General features: G+C 42.0%; 1 protein-coding gene across 3 annotated transcripts in view; it reads right to left on the bottom strand.

Moving 5' to 3' along the window:
- Positions 1-9370: 9370 nt before the first annotated feature.
- LOC109937822 (interleukin-17 receptor A) overlaps positions 9371-11743 on the bottom strand; it is a 45604-nt gene continuing 43231 nt past the window's right edge. For all 3 annotated transcript variants that reach the window (XM_048607432.1, XM_048607430.1, XM_048607431.1), the window contains one exon: positions 9371-11237. In XM_048607432.1, the coding sequence (XP_048463389.1) occupies positions 9796-11237 (1442 nt within the window). In that variant the 3' untranslated portion in view covers positions 9371-9795. The remainder of the gene's footprint in view (positions 11238-11743) is intronic.

Below are 11743 nucleotides of genomic sequence, written 5' to 3'. Positions count from 1 at the left end.
CAGAAGGATCTGGAATCCTAATGCATGAAATCTCAGAGAGCTAGTTTGCTGGCAAAGCAGATTAATTAGGAAAGCTAATAGAATGTTGTCAATAATTATGATGGAAATTGAATACAAAAGTAGGGAGTTTATGCTCCAGTTAGACAGGGCAATCGTGAGACTACATCTGGTTTGCTGTATACAGTGTTCAACACCTTATTTAAGGAAGAACATAGATGTATTGGTAGCAGTTTAAATCATTCAAGTCTCTGAATAGCACAACATTGTTGTTGGTTGTTCATCTGGGCAATATTCCTTCTCCAAGAATGTGATTGTTCCATTTCCATTGCTGGATTGCTGTGGACCCCTGGGACTGGTGGTTTATCTGTGATCCCTAAAGTTGGTGAGTACATCTCTTCCTGATTAGCCACCTACTGTGAAGGAACAGCTTAGCCAGTTGTGTGGATGGGCCGTATGGTCATTCGCATCCACCACATATGGTGAATGTGATGACTATATGTATATCTCAGGTTTCCACGGAATTATGCCCAATATGGTTATCTGTGCCTGCAGCTCAACTAGCTTATTTACTACACATTACGTATTTTCTTGAGTGCATTGTAAACCTAATTTATACCTTATGTATTCCGTTGTGCATTACCTTGTTATTGGTTACTCTATTGCTATCTGTCTTTAGTAGTCCTTTGCTGACTTATTTCTTGTTTCTATTGCTAAATCCTGGTACCCAGTCCCTGATTAGATAGTTTGATCTTTTCCAGCACCACCCACATTGACATTAGGGTTAATACCTAAACACTGAGAGTTTGTGTCCCTGGTGGGAAATCTAGAACACAGTGAACAGTCTTCGAATTGAAAAACAAGCATTTAGGACTGAGATGAGAAATTTGTTCACTCAAAGGATTGTGGATCTTTGGAATTTTCTACTCCCAGTAGATTATGCATTCTACATTATCAAATATAGTTATGGCTATGATAGCTGATGATCATATTGAATAGCAGAATAAACTTTAGGGAAAGTTTGGTCCAGCTTCTTTTTCTTATGTTCTTAATTGCCTGTAACAGGGGGCATAGGCCAGTATAAGGCAGACAAGCAGCAGATGGAACTTAATACAGAGAAGCACAAGATGGCATTTTGGCAGAAGGAATAGGGAGAGGAAATATAGCTTTAATGGTACATTCTAAAGAGTATAAAGTGACAAAAGGGTCTAGATGTTCATGTGCATAGCTCTTTGAAGGTGACAGGAGTGGTTGAGAGAATGGTTAGCAAAGCATTAGCCTCATGAAGCTGGTTAACTCTTCACAAAACTCCTGTAAGTTAGTCATTTAGTTAGTTGACTTGTCTAGAGACAGTACATTGCTGTTAGGGTGAAGTGCAACGCTGGTAGGTGTAGGCAATGCTGGATGACTAGAGAAATTGAGGTTTTGGTCAAGAATGAGAAATAAGCATATGTCAGGTATAGACAGCAGGGATCGGGTGAATCCCAAGAAGAGTATAAAGGCAGAAGGAATATATGTAAGAGGGAAATCAGGAGGACAAAAAAGGGACACAAGATACCTTTGGCAAATAGGGGTTAAGGCGAATCCAAACAGATTCTACAAATACATCAACGACAAAAGAGTAACTAGGGAGAGATTAGAGCCCCTTAAAGATCAGCAAGGCCACACGTGTGAAACCACAGGAGATGGGGGGATACTAAACAAATATTTTGCATCAGTGTTTACTGTGAAGGAGGATATGGAAGTTATGGAAATAAATAACAACACCTTGAAAAATGTCCATTTTACTGAGGAAGAGGTGCTAGACATCTTAAAATGCATAAAGGTGGATTAATCCCTGGGACCTGATCAGGTGTACCCTGGAACTAGGGAAGCTAGGGAAGTGATTGCTGGGCCCCTTGCTGAGATATTTGTATCAATTGATAGCCACAGATGGGGTGCCAGAGACAGGAGGTTGGCTAATGTTGTGCCACTATTTAAGAAAGGTGGTAAGAAAAAGCTGGAGAACTACAGACCAGTGAGTCTGACATCGGTGGTGGGCATGTTGTTGGAGGGAATCCTGAGGGACAGGATTTACATGTATTTGGAAAGGCAAGGACTGATTAGGGATAGTCAACATGGCTTTGGGTGTGGGAAATAGTGTCTCACTAACTTGATTGAGTTTTTTGAAGAAGTAACAAAGAGCATTGATGAAGGCAGAGTGCTAGGCATGATCTCTATGGACTTCAGTAAGGCGTTTGACAAGGTTCCTCATGGTAGACTGGCTAGCAAGGTTAAATCACATGGAATACAGGGAGAACTAGCTATTTGGATACAGAACTGGCTCGAAGGTAGAAGACAGAGGGTTGGAGGAGTATTGCTTTTCAGACTGGAGGCCTGTGACCAGCGGTGTGCCACAAGTTTCAGTGCTGGGTCCACTGCTTTTCATCATTTATATTAATTATTTGGATTTTTTTTATTAATTCGTTTGTGGGATGTAGGCATCGCTGGCTGGCCAGCATTTATTGCCCTTGAGAAGGTGGCGGTGAGCTGCCTTCTTGAACCGCTGCAGTCCATCTGCTGTGGGTTGACCCATAATGCCATTAGGGAGGGAATTCCAGGATTTTGACCCAGTGACAGTGAAGGAATGGCAATATATTTCCAAGTCAGGTTGGTGAGTGGCTTGGAGGGGAACTTGAAGGTAATGGTGTTCCTTATATCTGCTGACCTTGTCCTTCTAGATGGAAGTGGTTGTGGGTTTGGAAGGTGCTGTATGAGGATCTTTGGTGAATTTCTGCAATGTATGTTGTAGATAGTACACATTGCTGCTATTGAGCATCGGTGGTGGAGGGAGTGGATGCTTGTGGATGTAGCGCCAATGAAGCGGGCTGCTTTGTCCTGGATGGTGTCAAGCTTCTTGAGCGTTGTTGGGGCTGTACTCATCCAGGCAAGTGGGGAGTATTCTATCACGGTCCTGACTTGTGCCTTGTAGATGGTTGACAGGCTTTGAGGAGTTAGTAAATGAGTTACTTGATGTAGTATCCCTAGCTTCTGACCTGCTCTTGTAGCCACTGTGTTTATGTGGTGAGTCCAGTTGAGTTGCTGGCCAATGATAACCCCCAGGATGTTGATAGTGGGGATTCAGTGATGGTAATACCGTTGAATGCCAAGGGGCAGTGGTTAGATCGTCTCTTATTGGTGATGGTCATAGCCTGGCTTTTGTGTGGTACCAATATTACTTCCCAATTGTCAGCCCAAGCCTGGATATTGTACAGATCTCCTTGCACTTGAACATGGACTGCTTCAGTATCTGAGGAGTCATGAATGGTGCTGAACATTGTGCAATCATCCCCACTTCTGGCCTTACGATGGAGGGAAGTTCATTGATGAAGCAGCTGAAGATATTTGGGCCTAGGACACTACTATGAGGAACTCCTGCAGAGATGGCCTGGAGCTGAGATGGCTGACATCCAATAACCATGACCACCATCCTATGTGTCAAGTAGGACTCCAACCACTGGAGAGTTTGGCCCTGATATGAATTGATTCCAGTTTTGCTAGGGCTTCTTAGTGCCACACTCGGTCGAATGTAGCCTTGATGCCAAGGGCTGTCACTCTCACCTCACTTCTGGAGTTCAGCTCTTTTGTCTATGTTTGGACCGAGGCTGTAATGAGGTCAGGAGCTGAGTGGCCCTGGCGGAACCCAAACTGGACATCACTGAGCAGATTATTGTTGAGCAGGTGCTGTTTGATAGTACTGTTGATGACATCTTCCATCACTGATTTGTCCTGCTTTTTACGTGCAGGACATTCTTGGGCAATTTTCCACATTGTCAGGTAAATGCCAGTGTTGTATCTGTACTGGAGCAGTTAGGCTAGGGGAGCAAGAAGTTCTGGAGCACAAGTCTTCAGTGCTATTGCCGGAATGTTGTCAGGGCCTGTAGCCTTTGCTGTATCCAGTGTTTCCAACCATTTCTTGATATCACATGAAGTGAGTAGAATTGACTGAGGACTGATATCTGTAATCCTGGAGATCACTGGAGGAGGCTGAGACGGATCATCCACTTGGCATTTCTGACCGAACATTGTTGTGGAAGCTTCAGCCTTATTTTTTGCACTAATGTGCTGGGCTCTTCCATCTTTAAAGATGGGGATATCTGTGAAACCTCCTCTTCGAGTGAGTTGTTTAATTGTCCACCACCATTCACAACTGCATTTGGCAGAACTGCAGAGCTTTGATCTGATCTATTGGTTGTGAGATCACTTAGTTCTGTCTATCACTTGCTGCTTATGCGGTTTGGCATGCCAGTAGTCCTTCATCAGGTTTACACCTCATCTTCAGGTATGCCTGGTGCTGCTCCTGACATGCCCTCCTGAACTCTCCATTGAACGAGGGTTGATCCCCTGGCTTGATGGTAATGGTTGAGTGAAGGATGTGCTGGCTAATGATGTTACAGATTGTGCTGGAGTACAATTCTGCTGCTGTTGATGGCCTACAGTGCCTCATGAATGCCCAATCTTGAGTTGCTAGTTTTGTTTGCTGTCTGTCCCCTTTAGCATGGTGATAGTGCCACATAACATGCTGGAGGTTATTTTCATTGTGAGGGCAGGACTTCCTCTCCACAAGGACTGTACAGTGGTCAGTCTTACTGGTACTGTCATGGACAGATGCATCTACAGCTGGGAGATTGGTAGGCACGAGGTCAAGTCTGTTTTTCCCTCTTGTTGGTTCCCTTAGGACCCAACCAGCTCGATCAGTAGTATTGCTGCCAAGCAACTTTTGGTGGTGGACATTGACATCCCCAAACAAGCGTACATTTTAAGATCTTGCCATCCTCAGTGCTTCTTGTCCACGCTGACCAGATTTCCTAAATGAATCTAGTCCCATATCCCTCTAATCCCTTCCTTTTCATATACCCATCCAGATGCCTTTTAAATGTTGTAATTGTACCAGCCTCTACTACTTCCTCTGGCAGCTTATTCCATACACACACCACCTTCTCTGTGAAAAGGTTGCCCCCTAGGTCCCTTTTAAATCTTTCCCCTCTCACCTTTAACCCACACCCTCTTGTTTTGGACTCCCCCCACCCCAGGGAAATGACCTCGTCTATTTACCCAATCCATTCCCCTAATGACTTTATAAACTTCTATAAGGTTACCTCTTAGCCTCTGCTGCAGGAAAGATAGCCCCAGCCTTTTTAGCCTCTCCCTATAGCTCACACCCTCCAACCCTGGCAACATCCTTGTAAACGTTTTCGGAACCCTTTCAAGTTTCAAAATATCATTCTTATAGCAGGGAGACCAGAATTGAACGCTGTATTTGAAAAGGGGCCTAACCAATGTCCTGTACAGGAGCAGCATGACCTCCCAACTCCTGTACTCAATGCAATGACCACTAAAGGAAAGCAAAACCACCCCCAACCTCTCTATCCTGTCTACCTGCAACTCCACTTTAAAGGAACTATGACCCTGCCCTCTAAGGTCTCTTTCTTCAGCAACACTCCCCAAGACCTGAACATTACGTGTATAAGTCCTGCCGTGAAAATTAAACTCCATCTGCCACTCCTTAGCCCACCGGCCCATCTGATCAAGATCCCATTATGCTCTGATTTAACCTTCTTGGCCGTCTGCTGCACCAATTTTGGTATCATCTGCAAACCTACTAACAGTATTTCCTATGTTCACATCCAAATCATTTATGTGACAAAAAGCAGTGGACCCAGCACTGATTCCTGCAGCACACCACTGGTCACAGGCCTCCAGTCTGAAAAGCAACCCTCCACCACCATCCTTTGTCTTCTACCTTCAAGCCAGTTCCCAATGGCTAGTTCTCCATGTATTTTATGTGATCTAACCTGCTAACCAGTCTACCCTGAGGAACCTTGCCAAATGCCTTACTGAAGTCCAGATAGATCACATCCACCGCTCTGGTCTCATCAATCCTCTTTGTTACTTCTTCAAAAAATTCAATCAAGTTAGTGAGACACAATTGCCCACACACAAAGCCATGTTGATTATCCCTAATCAGTCCTCGCCTTTCCAAATACATGTAAATCCTGTCCCTCAGGATCCCCTTCAACAACTTGTCCACCACTGATGTCGGGCTCACTGGCCTATAATTCCCTGGCTTTCCCTTACCACCTTTCTTAAATAGTGGCACCACATTAGCCAACCTGCAGTCTTCTGGCACCTGAGCTGTGGCTATCAGTTGATACAAATATCTCAGCAATAACTTCCCTCACTTCCCAGAGTTCTAGCATACACCTGATCAGGTCCTGGGGATTTATCCATCTTTATGCGTTTTAAGACGTCCAGCACTTCTTCCTCTGTAATATGGACATTTTTCAAGATATTGCTATTCATTTCCCCATGTTCTCCATCTTCCATATCCTCCTTCACAGTAAATACTGACGCAAAATAGTTGTTTAGTATCTCCCCCATCTCCTGTGGTTCCACACATGGGTGGCCTTGCTGAACTTTAAGGGGCTCTAATCTCTCCCTAGTTGCTTTTTTGTCCTTGATGTATTTGTAGAATCCCTTTAGATTCTCCTTAACCCTATTTGCCAAAGGTGTCTCATTTCCCCTTTTTGCCCTCCTGATTTCCCTCTTAAGTATACTCCGTCTGCCTCTATACTCTTCTAGGGATACACTGCTGTCTATACATATGCTTCCTTCTTTTTCTTGACCAAAACCTCAATTTCTCTAGTCATCCAGCATTGCCTACACCTACCAGCCTTGCCCTTCACCCTAACAGGAACATACTGTTCCCTGGGCTCTTGTTATCTCAGGAACTCATTGCCACAGAATGCTGTGAAAACCAAGAGACTGAGTATACTTAAGGCAGAGATAGATAGGTTCTTGATTAGTAACAGGATCAAAGATTACCAGAAAAAGGCAGGAAAATGAAATTAAGAAATATATCGGCCATGATTAAATGGTGGTGTGGACTCAGTGGACCGAATGGTCTAATTCTGCTCCTATATTCTATGGTCTTATGGTCTAAAACTCCACCTGTCTGTTTAGGTAATTACTTATTTATTAAGCAACACTACCAAAATATGAGGCTCCTTTCTGTCTGCCTACCAACAGCACCTCTGGTGTTCTGCAACATGTAATCATTAAATCATTTTAACTAATGATACAAATTAGTAAACAAACATAGCTTATGCTAATTTTAGTATTTGATACATTATAAACAGTTCACTGCAGCATGATCAATGTGGATTTCACAAGTTTCAAAATCTCCCCACCCCCCCACCGCATCCCAAAACCAGTCCAGCTCGTCCCTGCCTCCCTAACCTGTTCTTCCTCCTACCTATCCCCTCCTCCCTCCCACCTCAAGCCGCACCTCCATCTCCTACCGACCAACCTCATCCCGCCCCCTTGACCTGTCCATCCTCCTGGACTGACCTATCCTCTCCCTAACTCCTCACCTACACTCACCTTTACTGGCTCCATCCCCGCCTCTTCGACCTGTTTGTTTCCTCTCCACCTATCCTCTCCTCTATCCCTCTTCTATCCGCCTCCCACTCTCTCCCTATTTATTTCAAAACCCCCTTCCCCTCCCCCTTTTCTGATGAAGGGTCTAGGCCCGAAACGTCAGCCTCTCTGCTCCTATGATGCTGCTTGGCCTGCTGTGTTCATCCAGCCCTGCACCTTGTTGTCTCGGATTCTCCAGCATCTGCAGTTCCTACTACCACTGCATGATTAATATTACATTACTGAGCATTCACTGAAATACCCTCAACAGTTCTGTTCAGATGAAATGATTCCCATCAATATTCTTCTTTCTCCCTCCTTTTCCTTTTTAGAAAGGCAGGGCAGAATTGTAACCGTTGCTTGCCATTTCCAACAACAAAACAGGAAGTGGACGCTACTTGTGCTCTCATTTCCACGTAATTCTAATTAAAATTTGAACAGCCAACAATGTTCATGGAAGATATACGGGGAAAACTTCTCAGTGGATTATAAAAGAATATTATGAACAAACAAGGAAGCTGTTAATCAATGCCATAACTGCACTGCTTAACTCCACTGCTATTGACAAGACTTATTGAGAGCTCAAAGGTGGCATGGGTGTCTTCAAATTTAAATTTAACTTGTAACCATTTTACATTATATTGGTTTCACTTTGTCCACACATGCATCATTATTGTTGGTTGAAATGAGAGTTAAATGCACTGACATATTTCATGGTTGCAGGGGAGGATAAGGAAGAATGTTTGATGATGGGAATCATTTTATCTATACAGAACAGTTCAGGGTGTTCCTTTCTTTGCAGGGGCATTAGGGACATTACTTCTTCCACAATTCATGAAGCAATATTATGTTTTATTGTTCACTCTTTCTTCAATATTTATTTTCATGTCTAGTATTATAATGGCAATATATGGGACATGGCTGCACATGCAGACTTAGCTTCTCTCCCTACTGCATGTTGTAAAGATCATTTTCCAAGATCATTCTCAGTGGGGATAGATTAATTGTAGGTAAATTCAAAACCCTTGATGGGCTCTTCCTGCCAACAATGAGATAGACCATGTGGCCAATTCCAACACAGGTCCCCATTTTCTTAGTTTGACAACAGTTCCTAGCATCTCCCAACACACCTCCACCCACTGCATGTCACCTTTAAAGGTATGTGAACCAGGTGCCTCAAGAATCATGTGCACCACTGACTTCATCATAAAAGTAGAACATAATTACAAAAAGTTTTAATGTCATCATGGCATGCAAATGCACTGCAAGTTATAACCTGTCATGGGATGCCACAAGTCCCAACTTGCCACAAAAACACCAGAGTTGAATTTGAACCAGTCATTGGGAAAGTGATATTTAGTCTCCCATCTATTTCTGCTCCCCAGCTCACCACGTTTCCTGTTCTTGCATGAAGCATCAAATACCACCTACCCTCCCACATCTCTACACATTTTTCCAGTTTCACTTATGCCTACTTTTCAAGACAGAAATCACAGGAGGTTAAATGCACACATTTTGCAATGTAAAATGCTGTGGCTTATTAAGAATTGAATAATTTGCACTCATTGAATCAAAGAACCTGACTCAAATTCACATTTCCATACACCAGTTTTTGTAATGGTAATAAAAGTTCTCAGTCATGCATAATAATATTTTAGAATGAAAAGGTTTAGGAATCATAACCTTGGGGTTTTCACCAGAGGAAGAGGTCATAAATTCTGAAAGAACCTGCTACAAACTCATTGCAGTACTTAACAGAATAATCCTTTGGCATAATGAACTGGCTACAGTGTTCAATAGCACTTTTACATCATGTTGCACATAATCGTCCGATTGTAGAAAACTGTTCATAGTGTATAAATTTCTAGGGCACTCTCCAAACTGAATTTAAGTACAGTAAAACAACACTTGCAGCTGGAGACCGATATGGATTTATTTTAAAAAAAAGAAACATTATAAACTTACAGTTTGTAATTACATTGATTACCATACTTTTAACAGCCATTATCGTCCTTTACAGAGATGCACTGTGCTGAAATTCTGAGTGAAGTTTCTTACATAAGCAGAACTGTATTCAATTTATTCCGAATCCATTCTTGGCTACAGATGACTTGTCTTAGAATGAAATGTGTGCAAATATGAAGAGCATTTTAAATTACTGGTGTTGAAGTGATTTACCTGATGGCTCACATGTTGATTTTATATGACACACATATGAAATGCAGGAAGAGTACATCAGCCTTGCTTCATTTTTTGCAGAACTGACACTGACTATCCTGAGTCATTGAGCCAGCTTGTCTATAAGTCACATGCAAAATTGCACCATAATTCACCTTCTTTTCAATTACATATGCTTTCATTAAGTAAAGCCATCTGCAGACTTTTTAATTCATTTAGTGCTTCAGAAGAAGTGCTGACACCTGCTGATGGGATTTCAACCGCTGAGAATGACTGTTTGGAGCTATAGCCTTCGTCTGAATCTACATTCTCTTTGTCGAGAGAGAGAGATTGTGGACATCCGATAACTTCACTTTGCAAATCAGATGGCCTGGTTGAATACTGTGAAGACATTAAACCCTGAAGAAATAACATCTGCTGAAATTCTTCAAGTCTCTTTTTTACATCATGAGAAATACACGAGACTTGGTCACCACCTGAATGTACACCAATTTCATTCATTGTGATGTCACCTTCACAACTGTGCTGAGGAACATCTGATAAATCATTCTTCAGCATCCAATCCTTTTGCAAGTGTGGTTCCCCTTCTGACTTGGGAAACTTAAAGTTGGTATAGTTTAACATACTCTGACTACAGCCAGATACTGACATGTTGCACAGTGGTTCCAGGGTATATGTCATATTTAGAACTTGTGCATCATTACAGTCTACTCCAATCAGATTTTGGGATAAACTGATATCTTGGGCTTTATGCTCAAAACCTACTGGATTTCTCACAAGTATCTCATTACTTGATTTGACAATATGCACTTCATTTACTGTACAGCAAGTATCATCAAAGGGTTTGTACTGCACAATGTTCTGTTTTATTGGTCGGAGCTCATTATATTCATCAGCTAAGACTGGCTCAGCTTCTGCTTCCTCTGGGGACAGAACACATTCTTTCTCAAACCAGTCTGGTTGCTCTGTTTGCATCAATTTAAATTGTTCAATTGCATTTTTTAATTTTATACCACATGGGTGATTGTGGTAATCATCCATTGTTACTCCTACCACACGGTAAGTTTTTCCTGGTTCGTGCTTCTCCAAATCCTGGACTCGGAAATATATTTCTTCAAATTGTTTCATCAGTTTGTATTTCACACCAATGTTAAATGGATCAGGCACATCCTCTTCACTGCTGATGTCATCAAAATATGCAACAATGTACTTCCCAAATGAAGCTGGCCGTTTGAAGTCTGGCAAAATCAGGTTCATGGCAGGAGTGAACATGTCACGCATTGGTGAATGTTCATCGCTTTTTAACAAAATCTGGTTCTGTTCAATCCGCAGCATGGCTTCCCACTTCAGCCTTGTTCCACGCGAACATAAAATTATTATCTTGTCTGATTCACTTTTGTGCAATGTGAGCCAATTGATATGCCCAACTTCTGCGACCTTGTTAAGTTCTAAATAATCTAAAGTTACTTCAGTACCGCAGACAGTCATCAGGAATTGTGCAAATGCCAAGATAACATTCTTATAGAGTTCGTGGTCCAATGAATAAATTATCAGAACTTTCTTTTTCACTTGTGGAACTTCTGGGTGTGCAACCACTGGTTCATCTGAAACAAAAGTAGTTTCATTCATTCACATATAAACAGAAACAAAATTACACAATCTGTCAACTAGTTAAAGAAAACTAGACTTTGATGAGTGAATTAAATTACAGCTAGTTACATTGAACGAAGGTCAACAGGATAAATTTGGCAAAAGATGCAGGGACACTGAATATGAGGGGTTTAAAAGGCATTTCGTACAGGGACATAGATAATGGCCAGTAGTAAAGACCAGAACATTTGAAAATAAAGCCAGACAGTGTGACAAGAGAACACAAGTTAAAACTAGTGAAAGCCAAATTGAAGACTGATGTTTAGAATTTCTATTCATAGTAATCAACAAGTGGCCTCCTAGTTATCAGATAATCTTTTACCAGTTAATCTGTTACCAGGTAATGACAAATTTTGTAATATTTGAGATGAGCTGAATTACTTTTTAAAAATTTATTTCTTTGTTTCCACTGTGTTCTTTCAGGGGCAGAACTGGTAATCTTCATTGCCATGAAGACATG

This window comes from Rhincodon typus, chromosome 18, assembly GCF_021869965.1.
Source record: "Rhincodon typus isolate 14 chromosome 18, sRhiTyp1.1, whole genome shotgun sequence".
NCBI lineage: Eukaryota > Metazoa > Chordata > Chondrichthyes > Orectolobiformes > Rhincodontidae > Rhincodon > Rhincodon typus.
This window is presented reverse-complemented; position numbering and strand designations above follow the sequence as displayed.